The sequence below is a fragment of the Neovison vison genome, chromosome 8, assembly GCF_020171115.1.
Source record: "Neovison vison isolate M4711 chromosome 8, ASM_NN_V1, whole genome shotgun sequence".
Lineage (NCBI taxonomy): Eukaryota > Metazoa > Chordata > Mammalia > Carnivora > Mustelidae > Neogale > Neogale vison.
The window spans coordinates 12,057,621-12,079,161 of NC_058098.1; the positions used below are offsets into that span (position 1 = coordinate 12,057,621).

The 21,541-nt window shown below is 52.0% G+C and overlaps 1 protein-coding gene across 1 annotated transcript in view; it reads left to right on the plus strand.

Moving 5' to 3' along the window:
- The first annotated feature begins 282 nt into the window (after positions 1-282).
- PREX1 (phosphatidylinositol-3,4,5-trisphosphate dependent Rac exchange factor 1) overlaps positions 283-21,541 on the plus strand; it is a 176,068-nt gene continuing 154,809 nt past the window's right edge. Inside the window, exon 1 of the mRNA XM_044262880.1 lies at positions 283-495. Within this exon, the coding sequence (XP_044118815.1) occupies positions 283-495 (213 nt within the window). The remainder of the gene's footprint in view (positions 496-21,541) is intronic.

The window sequence follows — 21,541 nt, forward strand, 5'->3', positions numbered from 1 at the left end:
TCCCTTAGCGGCGGGGGCGGCGGCGGCGGCGGAGCCCGCCGTCTGGGAGCCCCGAGGGCCGGCCCCCTCCCGCCCCTGGTCCAGCCTCCGCGCGCTGCCTCCGCCCCCGGCCCGGGCCGCCCGCCCCCAGTCCCGCCCGCCCGCCGCGCCAGGCGCCGGGCCCGCCGCTGAGCCCGGCCCGCCGGCGCGCCCCGTCCGGGATGGGGCGCCTGGACGCCTGAGTCGCCGTTCGGTGCGACCTTCGCGCGGGGGAAGCAGCCGGCGCCGCGCGGCCGCGTTAGAATGGAGGGACCCGGCGGTAGCGATCCCAGCGGCGACGGGGCTGGGGACGGTGCCCACCCGGACCCCCGGGTCCCCGGCGCCGCTGCGCCCAGCTCCGGCCCGTGCGCGGCCGCGCGGGAGTCGGAGCGCCAGCTGCGCCTCCGCCTCTGCGTCCTCAACGAGATCTTGGGCACCGAGAGGGACTACGTGGGCACCTTGCGCTTCTTGCAATCGGTGAGTGTCGCCCAGGGCGCGCGGGGACAGCCTCTGCCCCGGCTGCCCGCCCCGCTGTGGAGCGCAGGGGCCTCCAGCGCGGGGCGGTCCTCACAACCTGTGGCCGCGGTCCCTGGAGGGCGCGAGAGTCGCCTCAGGGGCGCCCTGGCGGGCACACAGAGAGATGGGGATATCCGGGCTCCGCCAGAGCTGGCTGTCGCCTCTTTTGCCGGCCATCGGTCCAAGCCCGGACTCGGGGTCTCCCATACTCCTGTTTCCACCCTGCACGCTGCCCTTTTGTCTTTTTCTTTTCCCCTCCCGCCTTTCAAATAGTTTTAAAATTAGTTACATCCGCGAGGCAGGGGCTCTGGGACCCGGGCGCCGGGAGCTTTCGCTCCTGCGTTTTTTCCCCCCCGGGGATTTCTTCGCCACCTAGTGCACCACCGACTATTCAACGGGACGGAGCCTAGACATCCTAGAGTCCAGCGCCCCTCAACCCAGAGCCCGGAAGAGGGACGGAGATCCCACAAAACCACAAAGAGTAGGACCCCTTTCTCCAGTGCACACGCTTTTGCTGGAGCTTGAGTACAGCGGGTTTCGAACTCACGACTTGCCAGTCCAGGTCCCACCCCAATCTCTGAGTGGCAGAACCACAGCGTCAGACTCTAAGATAACAGTTGAGCGCTTACTATGTGGCAGGCGCTTACATATGTCATTAGAAGGTTTAGCCTTCCAAGTGGCCTATAAAGTAGGGACGAGTATTGACCCCATTTTTTAGATGGGAAAGTTTAGCACCAGCGGGGTTGAGTAACTTGCCTGGAATCACTCAGCTGGTTCATTGGAGGTACCGGGTTTGGACCAGGGCCGTCCCATCCGGTGCTCCAAACTCCAATGCAGAGCTTATTTTTTTCTTTTTCTTTTTCTTTTCTTTCTTTCTTTCTTTTTTTTTTTAAAGTCCCCCTGTGAGAGGGAGGAAGGGGCCACTTCCCTACTCTCCTAGGAAGTGAGAAAAGTGGCCAGGGGGTGGAGGGGGTGGGCCTGGGGCCAAGCCTCGCTGGAAGTTAGGAGACTCCTGAGGGCTTTAATCTCCGTGCCTCCTGCTGGGACCTCATTTACTCCCTTCTCGGCTCTAGGAAGTCTTTTAATCCTGGTTCAGGAAGAGCTGGGGGTGGTGGTTGCTCCTTAGAGATCTCAGAGCCAGGCTCTGCAGCTCCCAGTCTCTGGGGGCACAGAGGGAGCTTCTGGCATCCTCTGGGGTCCCCACTGGCTTGGAGGTCCAGCAGAGGCTGTGTGAGGTCCTAGTTCTAACTCAGGGAGGAGAGAGCCCTTCTCTTTGTGAAAAGAGGTGTGTGTGTGTTGGGGGGGTTGGGGGTTGGGGAGTTGTGTGGTGGCATTGAAAACCATTTGGCTAAAGGACCCTACTAGAAAGGCCTGTGAGAATAAGGCAGAGTTGGCATTTCTTTCCCATTTCTCCCTCTCTCATCGTTTAAAAAAAAAAAGGAATCTGTTCAGTTTGAAGCTGGCAGTTTCTGATATAAAGAGGTAGACAGCTCTGATATCTCTGAGCAATGTCACATTCTTGGGAACTCGTTACTTCTCCTTCTGAGCCACTCCCTGCTCCTCAGTCTAGAAGCGAGAGAGGAAAGACAGACCAATTTTTATATTAATGGGTAAGAAAATATACCTCTTCCTCCCGCGCCCTCGCCTGGATGGTGTGGTACGTTTCACAGCACATGCAGATCGTGTCTGAGTTAACTGTGGTTTTAGATTGTCCACTTGTAGAGTCTGAGGTTGCTGGAATAATGGAAATTGATTGGAAGCGACCATTCTTACTATTAAAGAAACAGGAAGGAAAAAAAAAAAAGATTTCCGTACTTCCACGTGATTGAGTTCATCAGTTTTTGTTAGGATTGACCTGTCAGTTCTGAGATGAGCTGGTTTTTGGACCAGTCCTGCTCCCTGCCCTGGCCTCAGTTTACCCACCTGTAAACCCAGGGGAGGAGAATCCAGGCAGCTTTTCTGCCTTGCCCTTTTGGGTGTCCCCAGGCTGGTGCCAGCAACGGACTGATTGTGTAACTTGACCAGCCCATACCTTGTCTGTGAGCCACAGGCGGCCTTTCTTGTTTTGCTCCATCAGAAATGGCCCCTAAACAACCCAAGACCTTTCAGTTTTGAAAATCCAGGGCTTAGCTTCAGGAACTGCTAATTACCAAGGCTTTCCACACAGCGAGGCTGGCAGCCTGCAGGTTGTTCTCTTCTGTCTTCCCACTCTCTCCTCCGAGCCTTTATACTGACTTGGTAAGGGAAGAAGGCTTGGTAATCCCTCCACGCTTCTAATTCCATTGCAGAGGTGGGTCTTGAAGGGCTGCCCTGCTCTTCCTGTGTCCCTAGTTTTAAGGTCCTGGTGTCAGTAGAAATGACCCAGAAATGTGGGAGATGCAGAAAGGCCAGCTCTGGGTTCCTGTCCTCAAGGAGGGGACAATCTAGTTGGTGGCAAAATGGGTGTTTATAGAAATTGCACATAAAAGGCTGGGCTCTGGAGCTAGACTGCTTGGCTTTGAGTCCTTGGGCTGTATGACCTTAGGCAAGTGGCTTAACCTTTCTCAGCCTCACTTTCATCATCTGTAAAATAGGAGATGATAATAGATCTTATCTTAAGGGTTTTTTAAGAGGATAAATCAGTTGTATAAATATATATAAAGCATTTAGAACAGTGTTTGGCTGGTAATATGGTATAAAAATATGAGTTATCATCATTAATTATTCTTTTATATGATGATGAAATAATACCGGTCATTAGGGTTATAGGATTCCAGCTTCCAGTGAGCAGGAGTAGTCAGGGAGGGCTGCCTGGAGGAAGTGAGGTGTGAGTCAGCGCTGGAAGGAGGACAGGGACTTTGAGTGAATTTCCTTTTGACTTATCTAAACTCCGGAACCAGTATTTTTTTTTTTTCCCCCCTCGTTTTGTTTTGTTTTGATTTTTTTTTTTTTTTTTTTTTTTTTGGTTCCGGCTCTGGGGCTCTATGGTTCCTCCAGAATCTCCCATCTCTCCCCACTGTCTTCAGGAACTGGTTTACACCCCTCCCCACCTCCAAGGGGGACTGATGACTTTGGTGCCATGTTTTGTGTGTGTTTATGTAAGAGGCACGGGAACGCAAGGACAGCCCTCTTGTAGAGATGCTAGATCTTTCTTGGGGGATACCACAGAGATTGTGGGAGAAAAATGCCCTGGGTTTTGACTCCGAATCTTGGATTTCAACGTTGAGAAGCTCTGGCTTTGTTGGGTGCCTCCTCTGTGTTCTTGGACAGCGTTATCAATGATAATAATGATTATAGACATCACCGTGTAGGAACTGACACGGATGCATTATTTATGGTTCTGGGCACTTCACACGTATCAATTTATTTGATCTTTCCACTACCCCTGTGAAGGGAGTGTTGTCATTACCCCACTGACACATGAGGAAGTTGTGGCTCGATAGTTGAAGTGGGCTGCCCTGGGCCCTGTAGACAGCAGTGGCGGGATCTGGTCACAGCTCCTGTTCCTAGCCACCTCACAGACTGTCTCTGGCTTTTAAAGGTCTTGGCCCATGATTTCTTAAGGTGGCAGAACTGGGATTTGAACTGAGGTCTACGCGACCCTGACCCTCTGCCTATCCTTCCTGTGGTTATATTTCCTTTGTGGCTCCTGTTCTGTCTTCAGCAGAATGGATAGAATGCTAGAAGAATGGAAGTGGCAGGCTGCCAGCTTCGTCCTCTGTGCTCAATGTCTATCCATGACGTGAGGGTTGAGTGTGGGGCTCTGGACCCAGGCTGCTGGTGTTCACATCCTGGCTTTCCCCTACATTGACCACATGTGGCAATGGGCAGGTCACTAGCCTGCTCGATGCCTCAGTTTCCCCATCTGTACAATGGGAACAGTATAGCACCTGTGTCCTAAGGGTGTTTTCAGGCTTGAATGAGCCTGACCTTGAAGCCATTAGTGCCGTGCCGGGCTCATAGTTGGTGCTCAGTATGCTATGGTGGCTTTTTCGGGGATGTAGTACAGTGGGGGTTAGAGGAGGTTGTCTGTTTGGGGTTCACAATCTCCCCCCATCCCCGCACTCAAAGAGGAGGCTATTGAGCCTTGGGCCTACCTGCCTTTTGGTTGGATTGATTTGGAGTTCCTTCTTACAAGTGGGGACCTCCTGGGCAGGTGCCAGTGCATCTTACGATGGGTGTGCCAGCCGGGCAGTGGTGGGAAGGCAGGGAACCTGGGTGGATGGTAGAGAAACCGTTGGGTAAGGGTTGGTCAGTAGGTTCCTGAAGGGTCAATAGACCCCCAGAGGGTAGGCTCGATCAGCTGCACCAGGGTCCCTAAGGATCTGGGGTGTCAGCAGAAAGCTCCCAGAATGCTTTCTGGTTCTGCTTTTTTGGGGGGCTAGGAGACCAGAGCTTCTCTTATTGGAGCTCTGCTTGCCAAAACGAGAAACTGTGGTTTTGTGTTGTCACTGTTCTTTTTTTTTTTTTTTTAAAGTTTTTTTTTTTGTTTTTTTTTTGCTCCTAGTCTCACACTAGAGAGAAATGTCAGGAGGTGGGGGGGGGCACATTTAAAATTCTGTAGTCGCTGAAACAGAGTAACCTATTCAGTGACTTTGGGGATTTTCACGACAGTGTGTTGCAAAAGGTAGGATGCTGAGAAGTGTGTATAACACAGTTCTGCTTTGGGAAAGTAAATGATAATCATAACACATCTATGTCGGTCGTATGTATGACATTACAGGAGTTAGGGAAAAGGATACAGGGATGTGTATCTTGGGGAGAAAGGCAAGAAGGAAGATGTTAAGGGGGAGAAATCTCATTTGTAGTACAGTTTTCCTATGAAATTAGGTATATGCACGTGAATATATATGTTACAAACCTCTGACAGAAAGAATTGTATTTCAGCATAATTATTAGGCTAATGTAACAGCAACAATAACAGTTGGCTGACACTTACGAAGTACTAAATGTTTGCAAGCCCTGTGTAAAGCATTCTCTGTTATCAGCTCAAAAGTGCTAGGTCCTTTGCTTCCCACTTTGCAAATGAGATGAAGGACCAGAGAAGCCAAGTCAGTTTTGCAAGGTCACACAGCCTGATGGAGCTGGGATTCAAACTTAGGGGGTCTGGCTGCATAACCCACACTCTTTACCGCTTTCCTGAACTGCCTAAGGTGATGCTGTGTTCATGACCAAAATTCACAGCCTTTGTGTGACCTCTGGCTGCCCGTGCAGATAAGAATTCAGCTCAAATGTCCAAATTATCGGAGCTTTAGGATGCCGGAGAGCCGAACATGATTAGGAAGTCAGGGAAAACCTTCTGATGAGAAAAACCCCAATGTCAGCAGGAGTTGGGGGGGGCATCTTTGTGCAGGGCAAACAGAGCCCCCCCCCCCGGGAAATCCAAGAAGAAATTAGGCTGCTTTTCTCAATGTGCAGGTAGTTTGAGAGCACCTGCTGTATAGTCTAGGCAGCGTTCTGGGTTAGGGAAGTGCAGCTGCCTGCAGGGCCAACTCGGCTCTTGTGCCCTGGAGAAGGGTGACCCAACAGAGATGCTCCAGTCTGTGCATTTGAATGAGCGCTTTCTGCAAATAAGCATTCTGGACGCCCGTTCACTATTGGTGGGTGGTTTCCTTCCTAACCATTTATCTGTCACTTACAGAAGGATGGAGTTGGTGTCCCTGGCTTTTGGAGACTTCAGGGCACCCCTCTCTTACAGGGTGTCCCCCTTTATCAGGCCACTGAGCAGAGGACCTGTTGAGCTTGGGCCACTCCCTCGGATCGAATCGAGAAACCCACATCCTCTTTGCTCTAAAGTGTGCCCCCCCAACCCCCGCCGGCTTCGGAAAGAGGCGTCTCTGCAGCGGGTCAGGCCCACGGGCAGCAAAGCTTAACCTCTTAGATTTTTGTGATTTCTCTCCTCTAGCTCTCTGCCTGGAATCCTGGCAGGAGGCGAGTAATTGGCTGGTCCTCAAACCAGTGTGCCTTGCTCCCCCGGCACAGGGCATGGCCCCAGCTGGTTCTTGCCCCAAAGTTTAGGAGCCCCTAGAGAGCGAGTGGTGGGATTCGGGGGGGGGAGGGGAGGAGGGTCTGAAACTCCTTGTTTTGCAGGCGAGACCCTAGAGGGACTCCCTGCAGAAGTTGTGGCCCCCAGAGGGGGGTGAGCCGTGGTTGAGGGTGGTGGCCCCTGGGGCTGGTCCGGGTTCCATCCTGAGAGTTCTGGAAGAAGTTCCCAGGACGTTGTTTTAGCCTGGCCCAAAGGTCCGTCTTAAAGAGGTTCCACAGGGGGGGGACGCCTGGGTGGCTCAGTTGGTTAAGCAGCTGCCTTCGGCTCAGGTCATGATCCCGGCGTCCTGGGATCGAGTCCCACATCGGGCTCCTTGCTCGGCAGGGAGCCTGCTTCTCCCTCTGCCTCTGCCTGCCTGTGCTCGCTCTCTCTCCCTCTGTCTCTGACAAATGAATAAATAAAATCTTAAAAAAAAAAAAAAAAAAGAGGTTCCACAGGGGGCATTTCAGCCTTAGCTGCTGGGCTGGGGCTAATCCCTCCATACTTTGACCCTTGGCTCTGCTGAGATATTGGGGCGGGATCACTGTCTGTTGTGGGGGGGGCTGTCCTGTGCGTTGTAGGCCTGACCTCTACCCGCCAGATGCGTGTAGCGCGCCCCCCCCCCCCAATTTGGCACAATCAAAAAAGGTCTCCAGATATTGCCACATGTCCCGAATAACCGAATAACCCCTGACTGTGAACCAGGGGGCTACAACCTCCTTTGCCCACCGGCTCTGCTCTCAGACCATTTTAGGGCATTTACACGTGTACGCAGGAACATAAGGAATCGCTGTGTCTGAGCGTGTATGTGCTTACCTGAGTGGCGTGTTAGGGCTGCTCTTTTCATCCAGCCTTGTGTCTTGGGTTCATGGTTAGGAGCATGGATTCTAGAAGCCAAAGGGCTTGGGTTCGAATCCTGGCTCTGCCCCCGTGTGACCTTGGGCGAGTCCTTTTGCCTGCCTGAGTCCTGGTCTCCCCACCTGCAAATGGAGATGATCAGAGCCCTTAGGGGATTGCAGCAAGGAGCATAGTCATCCACGGGAAGGACCTTCAGGGCCCAGCGCTGAGCCAAGATCAGGGCTACCCTGGTACCTGCTGCAGGCTCTCCTATTATCTGAGACGAAGCCCCGAGAAGAAGGGAAGTCGTCCAGCCTCCCAGCCCTGTGTCGATTTTTTAGTTTATTTTTATTTTCTCGGCTCCTTGAGGACCAGGAGGGGAATCTGCCTGCTCCTCTTTTGTCCTGTGGTTGGACACTCAATCTGTGTTTACCCGCCTGCTTCCTTCCCCTGGGTGGGACTGACAGACGATCCCTTGTGTCTGGGCCAGGGGAGGCAAGGCTATTTCAGGCTGGTGGGACTAGGGCCACCAAAGTCTGGTGGAAGCAGGTGGCCACGAGCCACCAGAATCTGGGGGCCTGTATCTTCCCCTTCGCAGGGGGGTGGCAGGCGGCTTTTGGAAGGAGCTGTTATTAGCCGCAGCAGCAGCGAGGCCAGGGCCAGAGGGGGCTGGGGGCAGTCGGTGCTTTCTTTCACTCATTCACTTCTTCATTCAATACGTTGACAGTGGGCTGGGTCCTGGCACATGGCCAGAACAAGATGGATAAGGCCTCTGCCCTTGCGGACTCTTCAGATAATACAAAGAGAGGTCCCTTGAGAAGGTGGTGACAGATGGAATGATAACATTCACTGAGGACCTACTATGCTCTGTCTGGATTATCTTTTTGAGCCCTTGCAACAGCTCTTGTGCTATTTTGCTACTTGGGCAACTAAGACCCAGAGAGACAGAGTAACTTTCTGAAGTCTACTCAGCTGGGGAGTGGATGCACCGAGAAGGAAATAAAATGAGGATATGTTTGTAATGGGGATGGTGGCATCTACTTGAGATGGGGTGGTCAAGAAAGGCCTCTCTGAAGAGGTGGCATCTGAACTGAGTCCTGGAGTTGAGAAGGAGCCAGATGTAGAGAGACAGTTGAGAAATGTGTGTTCTAGGTAGAGCGGGCAGCATGTGCAAAGGCCCTGAGGCAGGATCAGGCTTGGCTTCTTTGAGGAACAGCAGGAGGTCAGGATGGTGGTGTTGAGGAGATACATTGGTGTGGTATGGGACTCATGCACCATGGGCACTTTGGGTTTTATTCTTAGTGGGGGCAAGGAGCCCCTGGAGGGTTTTTAGCAGGGGTGTGGCATGGTCTAATTGATGACCTGAAAATCATACTGCACGGGGGTCTTTCCAAGATCTCAGCAGCTGCCTCCTGCCACTGGCTTTGACACTTGTCCAGGGAGGAGAACCATACCTTCCCCTTGCCAGGCAGATCCCCAGACCCTGTGGGAAGGCGGCTTTGTGACCCAGGGCTATTTCCACCCTGTCTGGGTCTCAGCCTCCCTGTGAGTACTATGTCGGAGCTGACCACACCTGATGAAGACTTTGGGTTCCTGTTGATGGCCAGGGTGCTGCTGGTGAGAGGGCTGTTTATTTATGATGGGTCTCTGCTTCCTGTGATAGAGGAAGGCACCCCTGGTTTCTGTTCAGGAAACTAATTTGCATGATTAAAAGCTGTTTGGCAGCACCTTTGCCTCCACTGGACTCAGAGGCTCCTTAACAACACCTCCCTGCGTGGTGTCAGCTCTCACCTCTGCCCCATGGTGGTGGGGAACATATTTTTCAAACCCACTTCACAGGTGAGGAAGACTGAGGCACAGAAGGTGAAGCGCCTTGCCCAAGGACACACGGTTGAGAAACATCCCGGACTGTTTAGAGTTGTCTGCTCTGCTCTCCCCTGGGCCTGCCCCAGTCTGTCCTCCATACACAGCCAGAGGGGTCCAGTCAGAGCTTGAGTCCGTCCATGCCACAGCCCTGCTCAGAGCCCTCCTGTGGCTCCCGCCTCCCTCAGAGTAGAAGCGAAGTCCTTGGGCTGGCCTGGAGGGTCCTGTCTCCTCTCCTGTTAGTCTCTCTCTTTCTTTCTCATATAGTTTTTTTTTTTTAAATTGAGATATGATTCACCCATCATAAACCTCACCCTTTCAAAGCGAGTGATTACTGAGTTTTGAGTATTTTTGCAAAGTTGTGCAATTTTCACCACTACCTAATTCCAGAATCTCCTTTCGCTCCTACTCCCCCCCCCCCCACGCCCCAAAGCCACACGCGCCTTTTCTTCTGCTTCATGGTCTTCTCACTGGTTCTGCCTGGGATGCTCCCCCCACCCCCCGTCCCTGTGGCTCACTCCGGCCTGTTCCCGGGGAGGTCTTCTGCTGACCACCTGCTTTTCAGAATTAAACTCCGGCCCCACCTCGCCACTTCCTGTCTCCTTCTCCTTCCCCACAGGATTGTTCTCCACCACCTGACACACTGGATGACTGACCAACCTCGTGTGGATTGTTAAGTTTCAGTTTTGGGAGGACAGGGCATTTCTGTCTGTTCCCCTCATGTCAGGCACCAAGAACAGTGCCTGGAACATAGTAGGTGCTCATTAAATATTCGTCGATGGAAAACATTTGCTTTTCCTCTGAATACATGTGTATGTTTTCTTATATAAAAGGACGTAATTGTCTTGATTGCTATAACAGCTAAGTACTTTTGTGCAGACTTTTGGGGACCTGGGACTAAGACAGTCTCATGCTCTCAAACGTGAGCAGAGGTGGGTGTGGGCTGAGGGTCCTGGTCTGCTGTGTTTGCTCATCAGTCCCCACCACCCAGCCCTTGTCAGCTTTGGCCAACGGAGTGGATGAGTGAAAAGGAGATGAATGAGGCACAGTCTGGTTCCTGCTACTTTCTTAATGAGTGGCCTTGACTTTGGGGAGCGCAGAGCCCAGTGTGGGGAGTGGCTAAGACTGTCCAGGTGTCCTTGGCCTCCTGCCTTTACCACACTGGGAGGGCAGAGGGAGCTCTGTGTGGTCTCTGCCGCCAGCCCATGGCTAGCCAGACTGTTGCTGGGTGGATTTGAAGATTGATTTCCTCTTGATCACAAATATAATAAATAAAGTGACGGGGTAAGTGTCAAAAGCACATTCCCTTCTGTCCATTCAGCCATCATGGAGCCAAGGATGGTAAAATGTTTTGCGTATATACCTGGCTATAGGAATTATATATTTCTGCATGGGTGCAGAGGTCTAGACACAGAACCCTTGTATGCCATGTGTATGGACAATATCATACATTTTTTTTAAAGTTAATTTTTTGGTAACTTTTTATTTTGACATGTCCAATCCAGAGCCCCCCTGTCTCCCCTTCACCCAGACTCACCAATCCTTAGCTGTTGGCTACATTTGTTTTTAATCCTCCCCTTCTCTTTCCCCCTCCCACCTGCCTCCCTCTACCCCATTTGGTGCATACGCATGGCACATGGCATGTGCACACACGTACATTGTTACATTTATTATGACTTTTAAAAAAAATATTTATTTATTTATAAGAAAGAGAGAGAGAGAACATAAGCAGGGGGAGTGGCAGGCAGAAGGGGAGGGAGAAGCAGGCCTCCTGCCAAGCAGGGAGTGGGACATGGGGCTTGATCCCAGGACCCTGACATGACCGGAGCTGAAGGCGGATGCTTAACTGACTGAGCCACCCAGGCGCCCCTACAATTATTATGGCTTTGATCCATTTGGGAATATTGCAGATGTGATGCCCCTAAGTCATTCTGCGTGTTACCGCTTAAGAACACAGACGTTCTCTATGTTCTCATAGCACACTGAGGAAATTTAACATCGATAATAACTTATACAATCTATGATCTATATTCAGAGGTTTTCCCAGCAGTGTCCTTTATATCTAGCTCCCCTCCCCTGCCGTCCCCATCTCAGGGTCCAGTCCTACCGAGGTCTTGTCCCTTTGGTGATTTTGTGTGTGCTTTTGACCCCTTGTGCGGGCGGCGGAAACTCTTTGCTAAGATGTGAGTCTGTCAGTGCTTGTCTTCGGCCACCAGCTGGGGCAGGAACTCTTGCGCCTTAGTTTACTTAGCTCTCAAAAGGGGAAGTTGCTTGTTGTATCTTCACACACATTTTACCAAGTGTTTGTTGCGTGCCTGGGCCAGCTGTAGATGCTGGGGTACTGCTGTCCAGGGCAGACAAGCTCGGAGACCCTTGGGGGCTCCCTGTCCCGTGGTCCGCGAGGAGAACGGCTTCGCTGGCCATGGTGCTGGCTGCGCTGGCTGGGGGGAGGGGGCCACCTGCCCCATGTTGGCCATCTTTGCCCTCATCACACTCACTGTAGAACTGTGGGCAACGAGGACGCTTCCAAACAAGCAGTGTCACCTTTTGTTACATTTCGTCCTTGTTCGTTGCATTTGTTTTGGTCTGGGGCAAGCCCACTGCCCATATGCACAGCTTTCTTCTCTGGCCTCTTCTGGGGGATTTCTCCCAGGGTTGCCCCAAGCCTTCTTCGTCACCAGGCCCCTGATGGCTTCTTCACGATATGTGGGGGCTTCGTAATGAAACGTGGGCTCCCCACTGCCCAGGTCGGATCCTGGCTCCTTAGTGGCTGTGTCATTGAGGGTCATCTGCTTCACCTGTGTGTGTCTCCATGTCCTCTCTCCTGAGATAGTGCTGCCTTCTCCATCAGAGGAGGAGTGAGCAGAGGTAAGATCTGTAAAGCTCACGCAACTGCCCGCATGCGGTAGATGTTTCACATGTATTAGCTAGAATTCCAGTCATTCTGCTGATACAGTGTGAAATATTATGTGAATACAATTATTATTCTTCACACATTCTTCTTCTTCTTCACACATTGTTATTCAAATACTATTATTATCATTATTATTAAATTATAATGTAATTAAAATAAAATATTTTATTTATTTGAGGGGGGGCAGACTCCCCGCTGAGCAGGGAACCTGACGCGGGACTTGATCTCATGACCTGGGATTATAGCCAAGAGTCAGAGGCTCAACTGCCTGAACCTCCCAGGCGCCCTTGTTGTTATTATTACTTAAACATTCATCTTAGATTGAGCGCTTACACGGTTTCCCGTTTTCCAAAGTGGTAGACCACGTGCATCATCTTTGTTCAAGCTGCTAGTTCCCCATCCAGTAACTGAGGGCTGAACAAGCCTTGGCTCAAACCTTTCGGTTTTTACTAACCCAGAGAAGTCACTGGCGGCTAATGAAGTCCTAGAATCAGGTTGTAAGAGCTGGAAGAGACCAGACATCATTTCACGTATTCATCTCATTTTTTCCAGAAGGGGAAACTGAGTCTCAGAGCTGTTCTATGCCTGACTTGGCTCAGGCTCACCAAGTGAGCTCGTGGCTGAGACAGGATTTGAACGCAGGTTTCCTGGCGTTCTGCTTTTGTCCCATGATTGTTCTGTTTTTATCCAACAACTAAGACACCAATGGAGGGCAGAGGGAGGCTTCAGAGGGAGGCTTAAGTCGTGTCCAGATGAGTCAGAGGCCCCCGGGTGCCCTGGGAAACATCACTCTCAGACTCTATGACACAAGGACCCCTAAGTGTGAGGTGTATGTGTTGGGGTGGGGGGGCTTACGTTCTTACGTTCTGTCCCAGGTCCTGTGCTCGCCGCTGAGGACATAGATGTGATAAAAACAGAGCTGCTTACTCTCATTCAACGTCCATGGGGCCGTTGGGTTTCCAACTGAAGGTCCTCTTGCCACATCAGGCCAATAAATAGATTTTGTTAGGCCTGTACAGTGTTTGAAAAATTTTTATTAGTTGCCAACATTGAAAAATCAAGACATTTCATACAAAATCTTACTTCTGGCTTTTTAATCAGAAAATCTATCCACACCAAGTTCACATTCCTACAGGCAGGGCTTGGCTGGAGCTGAATGGCATCAGTTTTCTTCACTTTGCCACACTCCCCATTCTTCCCTAATGTCCCTGAAATTGAAACCAAGTGGTAGTTGCCATTTATCATTAACGCTTGCACTGCTGGTTTATTTATTTATTTATTTAAAATGTAGTGTTCAGAGGACAATGAAATGTTTTTTCTAACCTTTGTTTGTATCAGGTGGAAAATCAAAAGCCAAAGAAGGTCATGTGTTTAAAGAATGGTAGGATGTGGCTGATTTCTCTTTGGAAGAAAGATGTGTTTAATAAGTAAAAATGTGTCTGACAAGCAGAAATGTGCTCTTCTGTGAGGAGGCTGCTCCCATCCAGCCCCAGTGCCGTACCTGCCGGCTGATCATACGCAGTTGAGTTTGACACGTGTGTTCCGGTTTGGGGGGTGGGTGGGGTGGTCCCTCGGGCTCGGCTCCATGAGCAGACATGGAGAAGGGGGCGCCCTTAGGGTGATTCCATTACCCCAGCTCCCACCTCCTGGGGCCTGTGGGCAAGTCCCTCTTCTTTTTTGCAACCTCAGCTGTTCAACTGGAGATTCCCACATTTGTCTGTCCTACTTCCCGAATCTGGTTCTCAACTTAGGCGTCGTTGGGAGGCCCTGGGGTGCAGACCCCAGAGAGGAAGCAGTGGGTTCCGGGAGGGATGTGAGAGGGCCTCCTCTTGGACCGGAGGGCCCTGATGGCACCCCCGGAAGGCTCCCCGTCCTCCTGGGCTGTGTGGTGCAGCAGTGCCCCCTCCCCAGCCCCCGTTCTCCCACATCTCTGTTTTGAGAGAAGAACCGCAAGAGCGCAAACAAGAACGGTGATGGGACGGCTGTTGCCGACACGGGAGCAGCACATGCTGGTGGTCAGCGGTCCTTGGCTGCAGGTGACCGGAGGCCCCACTCAACGGCCTCAGTGCCGGTGGGAATGGCTTGGCTGGTGTCAGGGAAGGGTCTGGCCTTTGTCCTGGAGTGGACTTGGATTGGCTGCCTTGGGTCATGCGGCTGTCCTTGACCGAGTCAGGGATACTCAAGAGTGGCCAAGTCTGGGTGAGGGGCCCCCCTGTTCTCCATGGCCGTGAGGGAGCATTAACTTGGTGAAGGAAGACCCCCAGCGCTGGGACCGGAAGAAGGGACGGGGGCCTGCGTGCCAGGTGAGAGCATCTCTCCTCGTCTCTGCTGGTGCCTCCGTCTCAGTTTGGAAGCCAGACTGGAAGCCGTTGCCTTCTCCTGAGTCGTCGGTTCCCGGTGAAACCTGTTGTCGCTTGGCCTGCATGTAGCATCTCCCACGACTTTTCCAATTCCTGCCTTCAAAACCTGGTTCATACTCTGCTTCCTTAAGAGATCTTCCTTCTCTGTCCTGGCTCTTTCCATGGATCTAATAATAGTACCAGTGTCCGTAGGTATGGGGTGGCTGTGCTCAGTGGACGTATCTCAAGCAGTGTGCCTTCCCGGAACCTCGTGGGGAAGGCTGCCTATGTTGCTTAGGTTACCTATTTCATACACGAGGAAACAGACGTTGAAAAGGCTCAGCAACCTGCCCAGAGTTACACACATCCTTTTCTCTTCTGGCAGACCCCGCTGGGTACATTTTGTCTTCTCTGAGGCCACACAGCCTGGGTTTGAATCCAGCCTCTGCCCCTTCTAGGTATTGTCACCCACGGAAAGTGACTTAACCTCTCTCTCTGGGAAAAGAACATTCCAGGCACAGGGAACAGGAAGTGCAAAGGCCCTGAGGCAGGAGCATGTTTCAGGAAGGAGGTCAGCATGGCCCCAGCAGAGTGAGCCAGGTGGAGAGTGAATTGGAGGTGAAGTCAGGGAGGTAGCAGTGGGAGTAGGGAGGCTGGTGGCCAGATCAGGCAGGGCCTTGTGGGCCACTGTAAGGATTTTACATTTCACTTTGAGTGAGTGGGGGTCCTTGGGACTTTTGAATTGTGGAGGGACAGAATCTGACTTGGTTTTCCCAGGGCCCATTTGGCTGCCAGCAGAGAATGGACTGTAGAGGGGCAGGGTGGAGGCAGAGGGAGGAGACTGCCCTGGTCGCCAGGGAGAACAACATGGCAGCTGAAGCCTGGGGTGTTCTGTGGGTGGTTAGAAGTTACTTAATTGCCTCTTCTTTGTGCCCCTGTGTTATTTAGAAATTGTGTGACATTGGGTCCTGGCTTTATCTGATTGAGTCTCAGTTTTCTCATCTATAAAATGGGGTTAATGATGTGACCTCTCTTATCAGGCTGTGGGGATCAATTATATGAGGTGATGAATGCACAGTACTTCCCGGCGTGCCTGGCACATCATACAGCTCAGCAGATACTCATGGAATGAGCCAGTGAGCGAAGGATGGGGAGTTTGGGGCTGCTCCAGCTCTGCCCAAAGCATCTACCCCTAAGGTTAGCCCCAGAGTGGGAAGCATCCCCCGATTCCACTCTCCTCCTCCCCACACACGGAGATTTGAATGAACAGAACCCAGAATGTTCTGGCAATAGTCACTCCCTCTTTCCTAGTGACAAAGGCATCTTTGTTATGTCTGGGTGCGAAATCCATTTCAGAAGTGAGGATAGTGCGGGCTCAGGAGTCAGCTTGTGAAGATGGGAAGGGGCTTGGGAGGAAGGCATCTCGGAGCCCAGTCGATGGATCATCCTCTGTCCTTGTTTGGGTCCAGAATGCTCTTGAATTGGTATTTTGTGGAGTGAGAGCTTTGTGGACGTTTCTGCTGACTAACCCGGCAACATTACCTTTGGTAGCGTTACCACTGGCTGTCTTTGACGCACACAAAGTGATAAAACCCAGTGCTGGTGTGGCTGCTGGGACAAAGGCATTTCCATATGATGCTGGTGGGAGTGGTGACGACGGGGACAAATAGTCTGGCAGGGTCTTTAGAAATAAAAATAACCCCCCTCCCCATAATATCCTTTAATTCAGTTCATTTGGGAATCTCCCCTATAGAACCAAGAAACAAAGCATGTAGAAGCGGAAGTTACAAAGATATTTATTTCAGTTTTGTTTATAAATGGCCAGAGAAAAGGGGCGCAGGGAAGCCACATTAACAGAGAAAATTCTGACTAAGATTGTTGTTTATTCATGTGTTGGGATATCAGGCAGCTGTTGAGAAGAATGGGCTTGATCTCCTCTTGACAGGAAGGGCTGTACGTGCTGTACTGTTCGGCACGAAAGGGTAAGTTGTGAGTCACATGTAGAGTGTGATCCCGATTTTGTAGAAAAGATATGTACAACAACACTAGGGCACACACCAGAAAATTAACATTGGGGGTCTTGGGCTGATAATGAAGAGGGGTGCAGAGAAGGTATTTTATTTATCTTTGTATTTTTTTTTCATTGCTTAACCGGTTATAATTAACACATTATTTCTCAAATTTCTCAAATTAAGATAAACTAATAATAAAAAAATAAAGATGATTCCTGACTTCTCACCCACTCTGAGACCTGTGTATCTGTAATATTGGGTCAAAGACAGACTCCTGTCGTGCTTTGGGAATCAGGATAGTGGGGTGGTTGGGGGCCCCTTAGGTTACAACTGGGTCCTGGATTTGAAAGATGGACACAGATCTTTCCCTTTATGGAGCTGACGTGCTTGTCGGCCTCGAAACTGTACCTGGGACAGCAGTTTGCAGAGAAAGGCTGTTTTTGCCCCCTGCCCCCGTGGCGGACGTTTGTCCATGTCTGCAGACATTCTTGGCTGTCACAGCTGGGAAGGCAGGGTGCCGCCGGCATCTCGTGGGTGGAAGCCAGGGTTGTCGCTGAATGTCCTGCAGGGCCTGGGACAGCCCCCACCACAGTGACTTGGCCTGAAACAGCGGTGCCACGGTTGAGAGTCTGGGGTCGATCGTTGTCTGGCCCAGGGGGTTCTAGCCTGTCTGCCGCACTGATGACATTGGTGTCTCCGTATCGGACACCCATCTGATGGGCAGGGCGGTCAGAGTCCAGAGAGGGACCCCCGCTGAGGTGGAAGCAGGAGGCCCCGTTTCCCTGGGCGCGGGGCTGATCTGCATGTCCAGGAAGAGGGAAGACCTGACCCTGGGGACACTCTGGGGACCCAGTCCCGAGTGTGGTTTTGGCTGCCTTTCAGCTCGGCACCTGCGCTGTCCCAGCTGCTTTCACTGTGGCGCCGTGGGCCAAGACGTGTCCTCCGCCCCTTCCCCACATGTCGAGCCTTTGTCACACCTTCCATGCTGGCAGCTGTGGAAGGCGGGGTGGTGGTGGTTGGGGGGGTGGTTTTTAAATTTCTGCTCATGAAAAGCCATGTTTCACAGCAGCGTGTCGTGTCTGCAGCCTGGGACCTGTGTCAGGCGGCTCTGCCAGCTGAGGTGGCCCTCAGAGCCCCTTGCATCAGCTTCGTCCCTCTCTGACCCTCCGTTTCTCAGCGGAGTAGTGGAGCGGGGTGGGAAGCGAATTCCTACCCTGCTGACCTCTCTCAGGAGCAGGGGGCTGTTGCATGTGGAACTGCCTTGTCCCTAGCAGTTAATTTCAGAAGGAGCTGATGTCATCAGGCCTCTCTGTCACTCTCTTTCCCCAGCTCACAGTCAGGGAGGTGGTGGGCACTGGAGCCCAGTGGCAAGGAGATGGGGATGATTTGTTCCCTCTCTCCCTTCGTCTTTCTTCTTTTCTCATTCTTCTGTGGTTGAGGTCCTCTTGTTCACTCGTGATAAATGTCATCCCTTTGTCGACGTTTCCCAAAAGTCTTTTTCCCGTGCTGACCTCTGCCCTGACCTCCAGGTATCTATATCCCACTGACAGAGGGCATCTCTGCTTGGGTATCTGGTGGCATCACAGACTCCGCGTTTTCTCCAGCTCACCCTGTTCAGGGGCCCCTCCTGTCTAGTTAGTGGCCCCTCCGGCCTCCCACTTACTCAGGCACATCACTGGAGCACCACTCTGCTCTTTCCCTTATATCCTACACTGGGAAATCCCGTTAGCTCCACCTTCAACAACTCCCCAGAATCTGGCCACTCCTCATACCTCCACAGCAGCCGGCCTGGTCTCTGCCACCATTGTCTCCTGCTGGGACTGGTTCAGTCACCTCCTCCCTGGTCCCCTCTATCATTGCCTCCTGAGAGGTGGGTCTCCACAGGCATCTTGTGTAAGTCACATCACATTCCTCTGCTCAAATTTCCCCATGTTTACCTCTCTGACCTTATCTCCAAACATACCTAACATAGTCCAGCCCCAGGGCCTTTGCACTTGCTGACTGCGTGGTCCAGAGCGTTCCTCAGGTATCCATGTGGTTTGTTACCTCTTTAGGTCTCTGCTCAGATATCTCACTTTCTCATTGCAGCCTTCCCTGACCTCCCCATCTAAAAGTTGCACGTCCTCCCTGTGCTCCCTCTCCTTTCTCCATTGCATTTCTATTTTGCTCACTTGTTTGATTATTGTCTACTCCTCAGTCACTCTAATTTAAACTCCTGGAGGGCAGGGATTTTTATCTCTCCTGTTCCCTATTGTTCCCAGACCTAAAATAGTACCTGACACCTAGTGGGGAATTCAGTAAATATTTGTAAAGGAAGGAAGACCATTCATTTGCTGTCCCTTATCACCTGAGATTATGTTATATACCCGGGCTTCTGACGTAGAATATATGGGCACCAGGGACAGAGCTAAATCGAACAATGGTGTGTGTCCTCAAGGAGTTCCAGTCCAGGGAAGAGAATGGACACAAAAGTAATGACGGTTCAGGGTGGTAAGTGCTTTAACAGATACATCGAGATATATCAGGACTCTTTAGATTGTAAATGACAGAAACACCAAAGGGTCCCAAGTTTAAAAAAAAAAAAAAGAAGACTTATGGGTTCACTTAGGAGTAATGGCTTCAGATGTAGTTGGATCCAGGTGCTCTCTGGCTTCACTCTTAGGTCATATACCCATCCCTGAACCAAGGGTTGCCCATCTAGGAGCCCAGAGCTCTGACTGGTCAGGCCTGGGGTCGTATGTTTGTCACTGTAGATGGAGGTGAGGCTCAGCTCCTCCATAACCAAGATAGGGACTCAGGATGGCTTTCAGGAGGTCACATTTCTGGGAGCTGCCGAAAAGGTGGATTTCCCGTATATTCTCAGTGATTTGGGGGATATGTGGCCCTGTGTATTGCAGGTGGCTGGGAACAGAGCGGGAGTGCTGCAGGTTTCCTTGTGACAGGTGGCTCCATGTCTCTCCCCTCACACCCCTCCTTTGCCCCGTCGCCCTGCACTTTATAAATGCTCCTGGCTCTCCGCCTCTCCACCATCCTCCCTTGCCTGTATCACAAAGGGGCTCCAGATGGTGCGGCTCTCGGGGAGTCTGCCATGCAAATCTGTGAGGTTCCTACCCCCCTTCTCCCTCCTCTCCTGCATATGCTGACTGTGGGCTTCTCCGATCCTATTTTGGGCCCAAGGGAGGAAAGATGCTCGGGGTCCCTGGCTGGGCCTGGGACTCTTTCTAGCCCATGGTGCTGCGAAGCCATTATTTACCTACTTTGGCCTTTTGGTTCCCAGGGATGTTCTGAACCAGACTGGCCTGCTATTACTCACCCATCCTGGGTCTAAAGCAGGATATCTCAAATTTTACTGTATATTCAAACCACCTGGACACCTAATTAAAGTACAGCTTCTGGGTCAGCAAGTCTGGGGGGAGGGGGTTGAGAAGCTGCATTTCAGATGGGCTCCCGGGAGGTGGGAGGCATGTACTGCTGGTGTAGGGGTCTATAGTACCTTCTGAGGAAAGCGGCTCACCCCGTCCCTGTGCCTGGCTCAGATCCCCCTTTGCTAGCTCTCAGGCCTGCCTGTCTTGAGCCCTTGCCACAGAGGGAATGGATGATTCACACACCATGTTGGACCTACTTTAAGCTCTAGGAATCTTGTTTTCTGCTGTCTTTGTACTGTCAGCAACTATCATTTAAGGTCTTACTGTTACTCCAGCCAGATACTGGGGAAGCAGCCGTGAACAAAACAGAAAATCCCTGCTCCCCTAGAGCTGACATTTAAGTGGGGAGAGATGGACAATAAATAAGGAAAACCCTACAAGTGACAAGCCCTATGAAAATGGCCGCACAGGGATATGAATTAGAGTGTTGGGGGCTGTTTTTGGATTTGACGATCAGGATGCAGAATCCACATTGATGATGTGGTAGGTGACTTGAAATGGGAACCTGAATGCTGAGAAGCCAAGCATGGGAAGAAAGGCAGGAGGCACTCTGTTCCAGGCAGAGGGAAGCGCCCGTGCAAAGGCCCTGAGGCAGGGATGAGTTTGGTGAGTTTCAGGACAAGGCAGGGGGCAGTGTGACTGGGATAGAGTGAGTGAGGGGAGAGTGGGTGGGGGAGGAGATCTGAGCAGCATAGTGGGAGCTGCATCACATAGAGCCAAGGTGAGGGGCTGGCGTTCTGTTGTAAGAAGAGTGGAGGATTTCAGGCCAGGGAGTCCCATGAGTGGCTTATCTCTGAGAAGAAAACCCCTGACTGCTGTGAGGAAAGTAGTCTGGAGTGGTGAGACGGAGAGGAGTGGCAGGTTCAGGATGAGAGTAAAAAGCCAGTTTCCATGGAGCTGAAACTGTGGCCTTGGCTCTCACCTACTCAAGGGTCACACTCCATTGGGTTCCACTAAAGGATGGTTTAAGGACCCTGCTGGGAGCTGCCTTGTGGCTGGTCTGGGCTTGCTTCTGAGGAAATGGCTGATGTTGGGGGTGCAGGGGGTCCCCTTCTCAGAGCTTGTCTGCCAGTGGGAGAGCCCGGCTGGCTGGGCTTCTCCGAATGAGGTCTTTGATGTCACCGACCCAAACAGAGTTGCTGAAAGAGGGGGCGCGCCTTGCCCCGCTTCCAGAGTTTCCACAGAAGACTGCACTGCTCATGATACTAGTAAGTTCTCCGCGCTGCTGCTCAGCGAGTCCTTCCTGCGGGCCAGCTCGCCTATGTTCTGAGCCCTGCTCTGGGGGGGGATCTTTATGATGGGATGACCGCTATAATCCCTCCAGGGAGTCCTCATTTTCCCCTTTGTACAGTCGAGAGACCTGAGGCTCAGAGGGGTGCAGGGACGTTCCCTGAGACCTCTTGGTAAGTGGCCCCTGTTGCCATCTTTTTAGAACTCCCGGAGCCAGTGGCAGCCACAGCAGTCCGCTTGCACGTTGGGTGCACCATGGGTGTGAGGATCCTATAGGTGGGTGTTCCAAGGGCACAGTGGCTCTTGGGGCCCGGTTTGGGCGCTGAGAGCCCTAGGTTGCGGAGAGCCGGGCCACTTCTGCCATCTGAGCACCTGGGCTCCCT